Below are 17958 nucleotides of genomic sequence, written 5' to 3'. Positions count from 1 at the left end.
AAAAGGAGCACTCTCCATTGAGCCCTGCCTGTAAATATCATGTTTGATATGAGGTTTTAATCTGCTTAGCCATTCTGAACTATAGAATGGGCTCATCCTCTCGCTGAAACCCCCCATCCAATGGCTGTGTGCCTGAGGAGAAATGGGAACACAACAGTAGTGTGCTATCTGATTAGGTGGGGTTAATTACAGAGCACTGTTTTGTAGTGGCTGCATGTGAGAGCCGCCCATAAATAGATGGGCCTGGCTAATACATGCTCCGAAATGAATTTTAATTAACTGTGTATCTGAGAAGCCTACTCAGGGACTCCTTTCTAGCGGACCACTGACCCTGCTGTTAGATGTGAAGTGTTTCAGTGAGGGGGGGGGGGGGGGGGGGGCACCCGAGACTCTCTGCAAGAGACAGAAGATGGAGCCCTCCATGGCTTTGGTGGACCCTATCATTGCCACAGGAAGTGCAATGTCATAACAGGAGGGTAATATAGGTAATATGTAGAGTGCTACTTGATGAGAGCCATCTTGTTTGAGAGGTGCAGTGGGTGACCTACCCTTCACATCTGCAGCATGGGATCATCATCATCGCTATAAAACCCACCCGCTAATCAGCCAATGCATGGTCTAAGCAGCTATGCTCCGCAAATGAGGCCTATAGGTCACTGATCGTTTAACATAGACTTCATCAGACATGTTATATAGGGCAGTCTCAACGCACCAAGTCTAAAATTCTGTGTAGTTGTGGAGTAATTCTGGCAAATTGTCAACCGTGACCTCCAGTACAATCCACCCTGACCTGACACACGCACGCACGTGTGCACTAACTCGAACATGAGTTCACACTCACACTCACACACACACACACACACACACACACACACACACACACACACACACACACGTCACACACAAAATCAGCTAACCCTAACTCTACAGTATACCTTTGAATGGTCTTTTTGTAGTGATGTCTCCACATTCAAATGTCAAATGACCATTTGAAGTCAGGCTCCAATGACACTGAACCATGTTTTCCCATTTTCCTTCTCCCTTTTCTGTGTGATTGGATTAATTATGTGTCATTCACTTTGCTAGAGGTCAGCAAACATACATTTTCGGTCGGAAGTCATCAATCTAGGTGACTGTGGAGATGAAAAGTCAAGCATGTCAGCCAAAGAGCTGTTCAGAGAGGGATCAGACCATTGATTTCAGGGCCAGCCCAATCTTGCCCAAGCCTGCACGCCAAAATGATCTCACAGTATATGGTGTTATAATAGCTTTTATTTATAGCACAATATATCATTAGTAGACTATACTACACAAATGTCCTTTTTTAGCCCTTGTGAGGAACTGTGTTAATTTATCCTTTTGGACATGGATTGATGATTTTTCTTTGTGTTCATTCTGTGTTCATTTAACTATATGTCACTCTCTGGGTTAAATTAACACATAGGATTTTACTGTGTGGAGGCCATAAACTGCAGTTAATTTTGTAGATGATAATTTCTTATAATATGATCCTTACAGTACATTGTTATTTGATTAGTAAGTAGCTGAAGGATGGTGTGCCAAGATGGCACTGTAATAACTGTCTACTGCAAAGTGTAACAGAAGGCAAGGACAGACTGAGACAAGCTCACACCACACCACACATACAGCCTGCTGCTGGCTGCTGAGAACCAGCATTATTGTAGCATACTCTACTCCTCTTTCCTAAATGGCTAATCTTTGTTGGATCTCACCCTTAATTGGTTAACAGTCTCCGCAGGGCAAGTGAAAGTGGTGCTATTTAAGGCCTCGCCATGAAACAGCAACACTTTCATCTTGGCAATAACAAGCAACAATTATATTACCAGATTTGAAACAGAACCCTCTATCTACCCACTAATCAAAAACGCACTCCATCTGTTGTGCTGTCGCTTTTAAAACGACTGTTTATCTACAGTAGGCTATGTATGATAAGTGGGCCTGGACACCCTAATTACCACCGAGTTCTGTGATAAATAGGCTACAATTAGATGCTATTTCTATTAAATTCTGCAAACAAGTGAAAGGGGGGAAAACAAGTACATTTATGTGTAGCCTATATAAGCGAACAACAGCATGGAGACAGCAAATATTAGCCTCAGACTCAGCCTCATTCACCCTGGCATAGCCTACGCGCGCAAAGCACGTGCACGTGGAATGTGCGCTCTCTCCATCATCACATCCATCCATACACAGGCACACTCAGACAAGGCAGGCAGAAGACGTCCACGCAGAGCGCGCACCACACAGACACACGCGCACGCACACTTTCCCTTAGCTGTGCTTTTGTTTTGTCAGAATTAATGAGAAAAGTTCCCTTGCCCTAGGGGTAATTAGTGTCCTTGGAGTTAAATAAGCTAATACTTAGACACCTCTGGCACAAGCAATTATGTTTGTGTATTGAATAATTGATTCAAAGAGGGGGGAAGGGCTGCTAATCAGATCTGAGCATAATGAATTGATTTAATTAACAGGGGAATCCGAGGGTCTCTGGGAACTGCGCGCATTTATTCAGTAGCAGAAGCGAGCACGGGCACATAAATTGGGGGAGAGAGGCGGTGTGAGTATGCTTTTAGCAGTTGTCAGATTTGCAATTGGATTTGTTGAATATAGTTGCCGTTTCGGAGCAAATGAAAACGAGGGGAGAATATTACAGCGAAGAGAGACCGCCGTCGTTCAGTCTGAGCTTTTGATCCGCTCGTGTGCACAGTTAGATAGGCTACACTAGCTTTATATCGCTTTTCATTTGTATTTTCTCCCTCTCGCATGTGGAATTTATGAAGATCCAGCCAGCGTTGTTTTCCCTGCTGTATTCATTTGTGCTGTAGTTTAGACCGGATAGGGGAATTTCACACCGAATAACTTGGTCGTTCGCTGATGAATTATCGTCAATAGAATAACGTTCAGACTACAATTCATCTTTCGAGGGTTTCGGTTTAGCGAACCGCACCAGCTCCGGCGAACCGCGCGTTTCAAAGCCATTTGTGAGCAGACCGAGTGGTGTCGATCTGCTGGAGCCGAGAACGGATCGCCCGGGGTCGGACTCCTCGTTCCTCCGGACCATGGTGTTGGACAAGGAAGAGGGTGAGTAGAAGCTCAGCGATGATGATGATGGAGCTATACACAACATATAGCTACGGCGTGTAACAACCTACAACATCATGGACAGTGGACATTCTGCATTTCACATCTCCCATTCCGCTTAACCGACACTCCGACAGACAGTATGCGCATCCTCATAGACTACAGTGATGATGATGAGGGGCTTTCAACCTCATGACCATTATTAGGGCTATCTAGCCTATATGGGCTGCTGCAGCCTTTTGCGTGAAGAACCCTGGACATCTTCACTGCACTGTGCACCCCAAAGTTTTCGAGGTGCGCTTTGGCTTTACGAAGAGCCCTGCCCTGACAAATCACTCAACGTGGCTTTGTCTTTTTGACCATACAGCATTTGTTTTTACAGCAGTTAACGTATGGAATGGATGCTAATTTAGTATTTAGTAATTCACAATATAACTCTAGAGTTCAACATCCTTGTCTGGCCGCTGCTCAGCCACGGTGCTCTTTCCCTTTCCCTCTAAGTGCTTTTTGCGTCTCTGAAGTTACCGAGCAGCCTTTGACATCTCCACGGGATGGGAGATGACAGCCGAGTGCTTTTAACTTGATTGCAAATTATGGATAGCACCGCGGAACGTGCAGCAGTTTCCATCCAAATAGGCCCACTTGCATTACTTAGGCCTATCTATTTTAATGTATTTAGGTTAATGGGTAAGGCAATCTAATTAATCTCAATTTAAATCAAAGTCGCCTCTAATGACGTCCCATTTTGGATGGAACTGATGTTCAGATGTCAGTCTGTTCATCACATAGGCTACTGTAGGTTTAAATGGCAGAGCATATGAATAGTTTCTGAATAAAACATGGAAATGTTCAAAGACTGTACACTACCATTGTTAGCAGGCTATACGAAAAGTGTACTTTTCTATACCGCTTTTAGTGAGTGCATGTTGGGGCTTGTTATGCTGACAATACAGCTCTCTTGGTAGCATTAGCTCTGAAAAGCCTCCACTAACCTTAATAGTAATTTCTTGTCATCTTTCAAAGGATGTACGTTAGCTGTTGCATATTTGGTTTTAGCCGGGGCTTCCTCCCCCCCCAAAGTATAATGGATGCATTTGCAACCCATTATTTATGTTGTAAAATGGATATTTCATATCTCTTAGAAGAGCATCCTTTCACTTTCCCCTCTAAAAACCAATAAAGGGATTGCCGCAGAAACATAAATTGGTCTGTCTGTCTGAATCCATGTTGTGCTGCTAATGTACCCAAATTAACTCAACTGTAAATTGTCTCCTTTGGATGTCTGTCTTACTAAAAGTTCCCCATATGATTCATGATTCAGATTGCTTTTAACAGTTATTGGCTAAGCAATATGGTAAATGTACAAGGTGATGCAAATGGCATTAGTGGGAAAGGATGCACGGGAGCATGTAATGCAGTCAATACTACATTAACTACTGATGCCCAATTACAGAACCAGGGAGAGTGGCTTTTAGGAGCATTAGGACTTGCAGAAAAGCTGAGATCACCTGCTGCTCATTGCCTAAAAGCTTCACCCTTTGCTTGCTGGAGCCGACCAACATCTCTGGTATTTTGGCCAGGATGTAGAGGGAGTTGCTTGGATATGGGCTCTTTCATTGCCGTGGCTCTTAGTGTTTATTAGCTCTGAATTTATAGGCTTGTCAGTTCAACTTTCTTGTCTTTAGCCACACTGTGTGTGTGTGTGTGTGTGTGTGTGTGTGTGTGTGTGTGTGCGTGTGCGTGTGCGCGTGTGTGTGCGTGTCTGTGTGTGATTGAGAGTAGTAGGTGGTTCACTGTTAATATTTTAATTTTACATTGCAAATGAAAATAATACAATGCAGTGTAAGTGTTGGTGGTTTTGAACGATGTTTTGGAACCTGCACTTGAGTAAGGGGACAACACACAGTGGCTGTTTGACAGACAGCTCTCTGAGGAAAGTTCACAGCAATCTTGGGGATAAAATAGTACCCCGAAAATAACCTTTCTGCCCCATCATGAAAATTCCTTCAAGAAAATCAATAATGATACGAAGCAATTCCCACTCTTTCTGGCTTTAATCACTCGGAAACGTAATCATTTTCTGAACAAGAACATGTCTCCATTCATCATTATAGAATCCGTTACACTCCCTCCCTCTTTTAAGGTAAAACTCTGAAGGCACAATGTATTTGCGTCTAATTTACATGCTAAATACAGTGTAGCCTACATTTGCTGCGCCATGAGAATGCGTTGAATTCTGCGTTGAATCCTGAATATGGATAGCCCATTCAGTTGACCAACACTACTGGACATATTCTATAAGTTATGTGCATTATAAACTAATCACCACGCAATGAAATTATGTGGTTATTTAGTTTACATATCTATCCATGTATGCATACAGTAGGCAATTATCAGATCCCCTGTAAATGGAAAGGGAATGGCTCTGAAAAGGCGAAGGCAGATTCCAGTCTCTGGCATGTAAAATGAATGGCCTAATATACATGTCATATTCAGTGACGAATGGCTGTACATGTCCCCAAACATCTCAGGTGGGCATTTTATTTTGACTTGCAACGTAAAGGTTCTAGTTAACTTATAATAAAATAAGTGAGAAGCAGTTCTGCACCTTCTCTAATTGATAGAAATATAGATTACCCGTTTTAACCCAAATAAATGGGACTTTGTTGTATAGATGTGTCTTTGGCTGATTATTTGAACAACTGTGCAACCTGGTGGATAAGGAAGCCTCCAGTCCTCATAGCTGATGATAAATTTGTGTCTACCTTTACTTTTTAATTTATAACCCCGCAAGCACCCTGTCCAATGAAATTTGTACATTCATAAGCCATGTGATTGAAAAGCAATGTTTCAAATGAATACCGACCGGTGATCTGTCGGCTGGTGTAATAAAACTTGGGCTTCAGGCTCTGATTTTTATTTTGAAATAATAAGAACTGCTTCATTCTTTACCAGTTACCATGGTAATACTGTCTTGTAGCGATGTTATATTGATTTAGAAAGTGGACAGTAATATTTCTTTTCTGTTATTCATTTTCTGAGGGTTGATTTCTAATTTCCAGTTGGAGATTACTTTTATACATTCCTTAAGTCTTTTCACTTTTCCACAGGAATGTAATTTGCTCGCTTGTGTTTGCTATTTTCTCAGCTTATTGGTTTTCTCTTACTCAAAATTAAAGTTCCCCATTTCAAATATTGAAATTACATCTGTTTCTTGTGCCCTAGGCCTTAAACAATATTGCAAACGTATTGCAGTGTTTTATATTTCTTAAGTCAGTACTAGTTATGAATCTTCATCCTGCATAATGTTTACAATAGTGTGTTGTCTTTAAGAAAGCTTGTTGCTATGCTTTTAGCAACTGCAGTAACAGTAACTACTGCATAGACACTGTGTTATCTTCATTAACACGAATAAATAACATTGACATTACATACAGTATAGTACAAGTACATAAATAATAATAACATTAATATGAACACAAATGGCATTGCACTAAATCTGTTCTCATGGACTGTTACAAAAAATAAAGATGTACAAAAAGCCAAATCATTTTTGCAACTTTGATCAGTGAGCGCTTAATTCAGTTTGATCTGTCACTGATCTAGTAAAAGCAGAGTTCTCACCAGACCCAATTCTTTCTCCCACCGCCAAACCTCTAGATCTCTATCATTCATGATCGTTTTACATCCGTCTGTGTGGGAGATGTATATCATCTTCCATCATCTTATTGGAATTTAAAAGGACGGCACGGAGACTTGAAAGACACGTTAGCAAGTGTGCCCACCTGCCTCTCGTGTAAATGGCTGCACTCATCAGGGTGCCACACAAACTCAATTATGTACTCTTGAGCTGTAAGAGCATCCCTTTTTATTATAGCTGGAGGACACATGCTCAGCGCACTATCTCACAGTTTCTCACAAGATCTACTTTGCTGAATGCATCAAAGGAAATGGACGTCTGTCATTAGATTGTACTCCATAATCTCTCTGGAGTTTGAATGTGGTGTGGTGTGGTGTGGTGTGGTGTGTGTGTGTGTGTGTGTGTGTGTGTGTGTGTGTGTGTTAGTGTGTGTGTGTGTGTGTGTGTGTGTGTGTGTGTGTGTTTTCAGACTTATAAATGAGAAACTCCGAGCCACAAGGTCATAGTACACCGCACTTTGCAATGTTACACATAAAACCTTTTACAAAATCCACAGATATGCTTACACGGTGAGATGAACTGTCATTTTAGACCACTTTTTAAACCACTTTGGAGCAACCATATCTCTCACCTTCAGTACTAAGACAAATGCAGACGGTCTGCTCATGTAATACAGATGTTGCAAATACAACCAAAGGGACCCTATACAGAGTTCAATTTCACCACTTTAAACCTTGTCTCTATTTTCAATAGTTTAAATAGCAGATCTACAAGTGCGTGAGTTGCAATGCAACATGTGAGGTTGTCGAATGATCCATGTTTGCCATTTGTCATACAATGAAACGTGTATATGGCTTAAAGGTAGGGTTTCTGTGGTTAAAATAAGTGTTAAATAGCTCTATATTCCGATTCCGTACTCATTGCTAGAGTGTTTTTTCAGTAAGTTTGTAGAAGTCACAATGAATCTCCAGCTCTTTATTAATTCTTTCTGTGCCGCTAGGTGGTAGCATTAGTGTAGTTAACCTGTGCCAGTGTCTGCGTTCACTTTAACCCATTTTAGGCGGGAACCCCTTTTGGTGTTAGCATTACGTTATGCTTTAGCTATTTAAAAATAGCAGATCTACAAGCTCATACGAGCTTGTAGGTCTGCTATTTTTGAAAAATCAAAGAACGACTGACATAGAAACATAGCTTTTTCAGAAAACTGTCAGGATGTAGAAGACATTTTTAGAATCTGATCTCAGGTCAGAATGGGTTAAGAGGATCATTTTCATCCCCGCTGTAGCCCACTCTCACTCTAAGGATTGGCTATCATTAGCACACACTGTTTACCCATCGCCAGAAACGTTTACATGTCGGGAGCGATGCGAGACAAAATCACAAATGACATCCGAACTTTGGATGGCTGACAATCACCAAGGAGTTATGGAGTTGTAAAGATCCCATAGCTGGTTGTGACGGAGGCATTGCATAGAAACAGTGGTGTCATGGTCGTAGAACGCAGTACCACACCATGGTACCATAACAATTGTGGCATACACTCGCAGAACGGAACGGAACTGTGACGCTAGAACGTGTGTCCCTAGATTTAAGAGAAGACCTATCCCCCCTATCTTCGCACCGTGTCAGTTCCGTGCCCAAATCAAATGGCTACTACTTTGCATAATAACAGGACTAACTGTATACCTGAGCGCACGTCCCCATACACACGGTAAGCAACACAGCTAGCAGTATGGCTCCAGTAGTCTACTAGCTGCTTCTGCTTCTTCACGCAACAGGAATGCCTCAAAGAAGAGATTCGTACAAAGCAAATTAACTTTTTAGTTTTGCTACTGCAGCACAGTAAAGAAGTTTATCAGATTATTTCTATTTCTACTATTATAGTCTACTTTTGTGTTCGTGTGTTTAAAACTCTCATACACTTAATAACAATAATAATTCACAATATAGGCTTATAGGCTATCAGCTGCTCTGTGTGCATGCACACATGTAGGTGTGTGTGACGTGCCGTGGTACTGAAAAAGAAAATCACCATTACACCACTGCATAGCAACCAGACCAATGTTAAAAGCTGCTTAGGGGCTGGGTGGTATGAATTAGGGATGTCAAACGACTCATATTTGGCAAATCGATAAATCGAAGCGCAGCAGTTGAGGAGAACGGTAACGACAGAGAAGGCAACTATGCATTCCTTTAAGCAACACAACTTCTGCAGCTGCATCCATATGTTTAGAATTTGCATCAAAGCCCAATAATAAAAATATACTTATTTATTTATTTTGTAAACAACGACACTGAAGGAGGAGCTGCGCTATCGGCTATATGTCCCAACTCTCAACTTGTCTGCAGCCTGTCACGAGTCCCGTAATTAACTCATACGTTGTTCTGTATTTTAATAAGCAACTACACTTTAGAAACAAGCCCAATAAGCAACTACACTTTAGAAACAAGCCCAATTAGTCAACTACACTTTAGAAACAAGCCCAAATAAGCAACTACACTTTAGAAACAAGGCTAAGCCCAAATAAACTACACTATTAAAAACAAGCCCCAAAAAATCCCAACCTGCAACAAGCAACTTTACAGAAAAACAAGCCCAAAGTCGCTTATAATGACACGGCATGGCAACACTGTCTGTGAGTGTGACCAATGAGATGTGAACCTGGGGTCTGGAAAGCTCAGAGCTGCAGCCATTGGCTCATGTCACAAGCACACGACCAATGGCACAGCACATTCAGTGTTCCTAAGATACCCCCCCACCCCCCACCCTGGGACAATGGGGTCTATTCTATTTTTACTACTTTCTTTCACATCCCTAGTACGATACGTACCTAGAAGATCAAGTCCCATAGCTGGGGGGTACGAATATATATCGTACTTCGCAAAAAAAGAGTTAAACAGAAAGTTAGAGTCAGAATAGAGAACTCAGGATGGCCACAGATTAATCAAGTGGAACTGGAAGTGATGACACAAAGAAATGAGCACTCAGCATTGGAACACTATAAAAATGAAGCTGATAAACGGTACTCTCTCCTGATTGGTTGAAAATGTGCCACCTACCTGAAAATGTATGATTACTATCATAGTGCTTTGACCTTATAACAAAAAAAAGAAAAAATCACTTAGTGTTAGTGTTAAGCAAGTGCGTAACACTACTGTATGTGTATGTTGTTAGACAGATGTAACAATGTCAGCCCCAGGTAGAGTTGGTCTCACATACACATCCTGAACTAATTACCCATGGATACATTATGTTGGCTGATAGAAATAACTATTCATATTGGTCTCTTAAACAAATATTCTCTTCGTTAAACCTTGATTATTCATCCGTTTACATACTGTCTCTTCACTTCACTTCTCTGGCATGATAAAAATGCTCTGTAAGGCCCCATTTACACTGGCAGCCACATCCAGATTGGAATCTGATTAGTTTAACTTTATTACTGCCGCTATGTGGTAGCATAAGCACACGTAACATATGCCACGCGTCTGCTCTCACTCTACGCTCCTTGTTTCATTTCCAGGTTATTCAGTGAGGTGGGGGCTGTTGTTGTGAGCACAGTCATAGTTAGCAGTAGCTCATACCCCTTAGCTATCATTACAAACAGTTACATGTGCTCAGCGATGCGATACAAACTCACAAATGATTTACAATCGCCGGGATGCGCGACGGCTCACCATGGACGTCACATCGCTCGAAGCTTTAGAGATACAGCGCTTTGAAAATCCTGTTATAATGGAGGCTCAATGGAGCTGGATTTAAAAATCCCATAGCTGGTGAGGACGGAGGCTCTCCATAGTAACCGGCGCAATGCTAAAAGGTAAATTGACGGTCGCCGCTTTCATATATGGAGTATACGGTTGTCTACGAACATGTACGTAGTTATCACCTTTAGTACCTTTAGCTTTAGCTACGATTATAAACGTAGATGGCAGAGAAAAAGTAAAATGAATCCTGTGACGTGTTGGACTCATTTAAACCAATCGGATTTCAATCTCAATGTGGCATAGATCTGATTCAGGCTAGATTTGTCTGCCAGTGTAAATGGTGCCTTTAGTCTCTTTGTACAGCATCTTCTTTCTTTCTGGGTAAGGCACTTTTAGAATGTTAATGACTTTTCACTGTTATATAGGTATATCTTCAGAGTGAACAGACAAGAGAAGAATGACATGCAACAAAGGTCAAGAGGAAATACAGCTTTTGACACCTGTCACAAAATATGCATGTTAGCCTGCCGAGCTGCAGGGATGTCCAGAATAGGCCTTTCATTGTGATGCTTTCACCTAAAGCACCATACTGTACCAGTGATGCAAATAGCCTGCATCCTGCATCCTTACACTCACTAAATTGAGAAAGGACGCAATCATGACACCTTCCAGCTGGGATGCAATACTGTAATCAGTACTGTACTCTAACGTTGTTGAACTACTGTAGGACTCATAAAAGGTCCCTGGGACCCATCTAAAAGACAACCCCTGGGTCTCGGGACCCATTACATTGAAAACCTATTTACATCACTGCTGTAAAATACTGAGAGTTCATACTTTTTATGAACGGGAACGAGGCAAGTTTGGTATGCATCCCCACCCAGTTATGCAATACCCGTCTGTCTGTATGTCTTCAATGACAGGGGCAACCAGATGTCCATATACAGTTATGGGCATATCACTGCGCAACAAGCCTGCCGAATAGGCCTTCATTTCATTATTTTCTTTTTATATATATTTAAATGAGATGATGAAAGTCACCACTAGCACCACACATTTCTCTGCTAATGGTTCTAATACTGCCACATGTCGACAGGTGTGTGTCGGCTAAAGAGGCTTTATGGAAACAGGTTTGTGTATTCATGCAGGAGGCCTTACAGTACTTGCGCAATAAGGACAGGTATGGCTGTGTTTCCCAAAAAAGGACATTGTGTTTTATTGGCTGCCATGCAGCCAATTAGGCCACACACAGGCTTCGTGTGCGGCCTAGAGGGCAACTGAGCATGTGCAACACCATACGTGTCCTTTGGGAAACCGGGCCAATGTCTGCTATGGAACAGAATAAATGTTGTAAAGAAATCATGTTTACTGATGCATAAGGAACAGGATTAGGCTATTTACAAATTATGTCACTAATTTACTGAAACATCCCACTACCAGAATCAGAATAGGGTTGACGTGGTGTCTGGTTGCATGCTGGGGTTGAGCTTACCAATACTCCACTTGTCTCCACACTTCTATAGACTATTCATAAGAACTCTGCCAAGGTAATAGACATATTGTGCAGTTAATAAAAAACGCATTATTCAGGCACATTTCAGCCACCTTTTTTGCCCTTAGGACCAGTCTACAAAACATCATCAAACAGCGACGCACAAATATGGTAACATCATTATAAAAGGCCACAGGTTTCTGCGTTACACCCAAATTATTATTATTTTGGTTTTCCTTATTTGTCATTATTAGTATTTCTTTTCCCCGTGGCGCTAGAGCTCAACCGGCCACAGGCTTGAAAAACAACAGAGTGTACCAAAGTCTTTAGAGATGTTCAAATAACATAAAACACAGAGAAGACAAACAGTACCGTCTGTGGGCCAATTAAAGCTCCATTGCGTGATACGTGACGCCTACTGACAAACTAGGGGAATTACAATAATAGGCCACTGTAAAGCTCTATTGTGGAATAACGTTGCACTCATCCAACAAGCTATATGTCAAACAAAGTGAGACAATATAACCACTACAGACATACTACTCAAGTACAGTATTTTGAATGTTATTTTTGCATTACCTTTTGACGAAGATTTCAATTTAATATGGAGGCAGTGGACCTTTATACAGCATTAAATTAAAACTAGTTTGTTGGTAAACAAGAAAAGCCTTCTCTTAAAACCACTTAAAACCTAATTACTTTGTAGATCGGAATTCCAGACGGGTCTAAACTAGGCCCCCTCCCATTTCCCTCTACACCAAATGTCTGTCTCCCCCCATAATGTCTGTCTCCTCCCATAATGTCTGTCTCCTCCCATAATGTCTGTCTCCTCCCATAATGTCTGTCTCCTCCCATAATGTCTGTCTCCCCCCATAATGTCTGTCTCCCCCCATAATGCGACATATTTTAAGCTTGTAGAAAGATCAGAGTTTTGACTGAAAGTTCACCCCCAGAATAGGGGCATATTCAATGAATACGGTAACATACTGTAAGTGAGATCTTGAGTGGCTAATTCTAGTCTTTGATAAGATGTGAGGTTATTTAACTTCTGCTAGTTTGGTGCTGGACACCGGCACAACTGCGGTTCGCAGGTATTAAATAAGTATTTGGTAATAAAAAATAAATAAAAATAAAATCCATCATCAGCTGATGCCAAATGTTCACCATGGCAAGTGTGGTTCAGTCCAATTCATTCCATGTGAACTACTAGGCCACAGCAGGTGAACCCGGTCAATTGCAGTCAATGGTAGACCACCTAGGATTAACACCCCATGCAACATCACTTCCACAGTTCACTGAAGCTTTTTTCTATCTCTGTATCCAACCACACTCATTATTTACCCCATAAGGAGAGTGGGAGTAGAGGCTTGAATGACATTGGAGGCTTGTACGGCCAACTAACTGCCCCCCTGTGGGGAATTTGCATCATTCAAGATTAAACGGGCGCACATAGTGCTCCTTCCTCCCCTCCAGTTCCAACACACTGAGGGCCCTGAATGGTACACCTGTCTGCTTGCCTATCCTTTCAAATAAGTGTGCAATAATTGTTGAAGGGGGGCCACATTTATTCCTCACCAAATGCATTTTAATGCATGCTAAGAGAAAGTGTGTGCATCATTCTGTGTTGGTATGACGGAGCCATTGGTTCAATTTATTAATTTGTTTCACCGGGAATCCTGACATTGGTGGATAGATACTGCAAGATTGTCCCCTTTATCGAAAGCTTGATTGCATTGAAATTGCAATTGAATTCACATTATGTACCTATGAAGATGCATTCATCTTCAAGGTTATCGACAGCTTGCAATCAGAGACGTGGGGTTTGTGTGTGTGTGTGTGTCTGTGTGTGGTGAAAAAGTGTGGTGTGGTGAAAAAGATTCCAACAAATAATAGCCCCTCAGCACTACAGACAAGGCGCCGCAGGAGGCCCACAGCTGACTGCTTGGATGCAATGCAGAAGCTGCTTTTATTCTTTCGATGTTGGCACACTGTTCCCTCCTTGCATTTCCCTCTTCAGGTTCCTTCGGGGACTTATCGCTAATCCTGTAGGATGAATATTAGAAACCAGGGATGTTGTTATTTTCTTAGTTATTATTCTCCCCCTCCTCATTTATCATATCCATCCAATGTCTTCTTCCTTTCCCTCATTTTCTCTCTCTCTCTCTCTCTCTCTCTCGCTCTCTGCTGTTGACAGCTCACCTTCTACAGCTTGAGTCCTACCATGGTTGTGAGCGAGCAACCAAGTGTTGGAACAAGTCGTCTTCTGTAGTCATTTTGAAACTATGCCAGTTTCGTGTCTCAAAATAAGCAGTAATGAATTTAATTAGAAAGCTGTTGCATATCTCTGTGATACATTTCTTTTAATTAACCCCATGTGAATAAATTAAAAATAATAGGGGCTGGAAAATGTGGAAGGAACACCCTAATGAAGTTATCCGTTAATTGGGATGGTGTCTGCAGCCAAACCGCAGTGAGCAGTGAGCACCAGGAGCTAACAATGCCTTCTGTAAAGCCTCTTTGCCTCCTCAGAAAAGGGCCCAGGGCCGCTGCTGACTTCAAGTGTAAGAAATGCACCTCTGACGTGATGGAAATGACCGTGGGTTGGGAGAAAAGGCAGCCCTGTTCCAGGCCGTTCTGCTGAGACTCCCCGTGCCGCGCTTGAAGCTGGGCCAGTGTTATTGCAGCCTTAATGCGGCTGGCTCATTTGGAGCGGATCAGGAGTAATTATGGTGGGGAAAGTGGCTGGCGACCGCGGGGGTCAGGACACTTGTAACATGTGAAAAGAGCAATTATTCCAGAAGACAAAACCCTCCCTTATCCCGGGCAGTGCCAGGGTCACTGTAAAGAGACGACTGGGCTACCTTTCACCTGGGCTTATTAGCCAACAGCAAGCTGCAAAGTTTGAGGGAGTGCATCTTGTTAATGAACAGTCCCTTCTTCATCTGCACCAACCTAAAATCCTCAGTGTTCATTTAACTCATTTAAGGTAAATTAAGGGAGCATACAACTGTAACATTTGTACACTTCTTGAGTTTCAAATGAATAAGGTAACAGTGAGGATTTTACTGTGTACTATCCCCCCTCTCTCTGCCACTTACTGCGGGTGTTAATTATGTCATAATCATAGCATGCAAAAAACGTCAGAAAGCACCTCTCTCTCACAGACCCCAGCATTCATATACAACCATCTGGAAATGTGGCACAGTGTACATACAGTGCCATAGAAGGCTCATGTGAAGAAAAACATTACATGAAATGTAATATATCAACTCACTCCCCTGTGAGGAACTACAAAGTGTGTGTGTGTGTGTGTGTGTGTGTGTGTGTGTGTGTGTGCATGCGTGCGTGTGTGCCCACGTGTGCGTGAACATACACATGCGTAAATATCTTTACGGTTTGCCCATGTGATATGCTCCCACGTAGGATGTGACCATGAATCACACAGTGCTTCAGTCGTCTTGATTGTGCTTATCACTTTGAATACACTCGTTGGGTCTGCTTTCAGCTGCTGTGCGCGTTCCAGCTGAGATTATTACCAGATGTCTTGTATTTTTTTGTCTTGGCAATAGAGAGACGTGTCTGCGGGCTCAATTACAGTAATGACGGGAGCTGAATGAGAGGGGCTGATTCACACAGACAATGGTGGGACATCTGCCTGAGATCCCTATTAACCTTAGCAGCAGACACCTCAGTCCTGGGACAAATTCTGTTTGGGATTGCCATGGCCACAGCATTTAAACAGAGGCTGAAAGGCAAAATAGTGCAGTCTTACAACAGCTCTTGTAACTTCTAAGCGGCAGAGTTACGTACACACCACCACAGTGTTCTTCTGTTGCTTACTTCTGTTTACTGTAACCTGGCTTGAACAGATTTGTTTTCTCATCATCACCTAAAAATATACAGTGCAATCCTCAGTGTTATTGTAACTTTGAAGCTGAATTACTTGATACAAATGGTTTGTACTCTCTTCGGAGTTACATTAACGCTAGATTTCACAAATAATATAATATAATATTATTTATAATTATGAATTCTAAACTCATAATTCATGTTCTTATGCAAATGCATTTTGCGATGAATCACGTCATACTGTAGATCCATCCTGTCTCATTAATGTTTGGTTGATGTTGCGGGAGCACAGTAACTGAAGAGATGATAGTAATAATTATTATTAGTGCGATTGTTTCAGTCGAATGCAGTTGGCTGGCATGTAATTTCTACTGAGCGTCCCACTCAGTGTCATGGTGGTGGTGGCTACCACTGTTTTATTATTATTACAGCTTAGAGTAGTAATTATATGGACCCCAGACATGAGGCCCACACAGGCTTGCTGAATGCCTGCCTGCCTGTCGATCTCCCATTCCCAATCCACGTGCAAAGACGGCCGCTTCTATATGTTTGTGTGTTTTGTGTGTTTACTTACATACATGTAATGTAATGTACTGTAAAAATGTAATAACGGAAGAAAATGTAAAAAATAAAGTTTACCAAAAAAAAAAGATGGCCGCTTCTCACCAGGCTCCTAGCCGTACCACGGCCAGACCATGGTGCCAGTACACCAACTTGATCATACGAGTTAGAAGGGACAAACAACGATCAAAAAGGAAAAGCAAGTGACATCAGTACACAATTCTAGGCCAGTCGATGGTAGTTAATGGTAAAGGGATTCATCCTCAGTGTTAACCACTTAAGCTCTGTTTTATATACTTGAGCTTGAGCTCTGTTATTTTCATTTGTGCCTATAATGACAGGGATAGGGTTGCCAGGTTGAGAATGGTTAATTTAACACTGGACTGGACTCAAATATGCAGTTCTCTGTTATATTGTGTAATTAATAATACTCACTGAAACTTGCACATTATAGCAAGTTAAATAACATTTGAACTAGAGCCATGTGTGTGTCATATGGTACAACATAGTGTGGTGGAAGAACTAGTCTATCCGTCTATAAGAGGGTCGATCTGTGTTCGGTCTGTTTCCTTGCTAATCTCACTAACCACTGGATCAATCAGCATCAAAGTACTTTATGCTGGCAGTAGATAGTGGCTCACTACTGAAAGCTTGCCCAATTTTTGAGTCATACATCGTTGATATGTGATAGCAGTGGTATATCAATGAAGCCCAGGGGGTTCTAGGGGGTCCCCAGCAAAATGAGTTAATATACATTTGACTACTTCAAACCATATATAGAGCGTATCAAAATCTCCTTGAGGGGGTGTCAACATATGTGTCACGTGGTTGCGGCCGCCAACCTTGTTGGCTTGTCTGGTTTGTTTACATTGAGCGACTATCCGTTGTGCTTGTATAAAAAAATTTTTTAAACTGACTTCACAATGGTGCAGACTTGCTCAGTAGGTCACGTCGAGGGAATGAGCCAGAAAACGGAATTAGATTTTCAGATTTCCAGCATGGAGACAGCATCAAAGAACCCAGATTGACAAGTTTACAAAAAGACTTGGCTTGGATCTCGGCTGTACGGGCGCAGAGACATAATGTTCAGCAAAGTTTCTAAGCACAGCCGTGTTTGTTCACAACATTTTCCTTGTCCTTCTTGACGTTCTTTCTATCCATCCTAGTGTTGGTTCACTATGTTGTCGCCAAGAACGAGCTCAATATTTACAAAAACATACCACCGTCACTCTATTCTGAGTGATGTGGGCTAGAGTTTAAAGCCCACAAGAAGGCCGTCACTATCTTTTCAGACGCCCCCCCTCTTGGTGACGTACACGTTTTTACACCCTATACATCAGCTATTTGAAAATAGCCAATCTACAAGCTTGAAGCTTCTACTAGCTACAAAAATATACACTGTATATCTACTGAAGTAAAATAACAATATCTCAAAATGTTACAAACTACAGTACTTGAGTAAGTGTACTTAGTTACCACTGGAACATTTCTATCCCCCACCTGCTAATTTTAGAGATTATAAAATACTAGACAGTCTACTCTATAGCATTAAGAGAGAAAATAGATCAAAGGGGATGTCATCCTGTCAGTCTATCTTTCTCGTTGT

General features: G+C 41.8%; 1 protein-coding gene across 1 annotated transcript in view; it reads left to right on the top strand.

Annotated features, from left to right (window-relative positions):
- The first annotated feature begins 2283 nt into the window (after positions 1 to 2283).
- Positions 2284 to 17958, top strand: part of lmo1 (LIM domain only 1) — a 38394-nt gene continuing 22719 nt past the window's right edge. Inside the window, exon 1 of the mRNA XM_080761079.1 lies at positions 2284 to 3102. Within this exon, the coding sequence (XP_080617205.1) occupies positions 3081 to 3102 (22 nt within the window). The 5' untranslated portion in view covers positions 2284 to 3080. The remainder of the gene's footprint in view (positions 3103 to 17958) is intronic.

This window comes from Protomyctophum bolini, assembly GCF_963924005.1.
Source record: "Protomyctophum bolini genome assembly, chromosome: 1".
NCBI lineage: Eukaryota > Metazoa > Chordata > Actinopteri > Myctophiformes > Myctophidae > Protomyctophum > Protomyctophum bolini.
The sequence above is the reverse complement of the archived record's forward strand: the minus strand, read 5'-3'. Positions and strand labels throughout refer to the sequence as shown.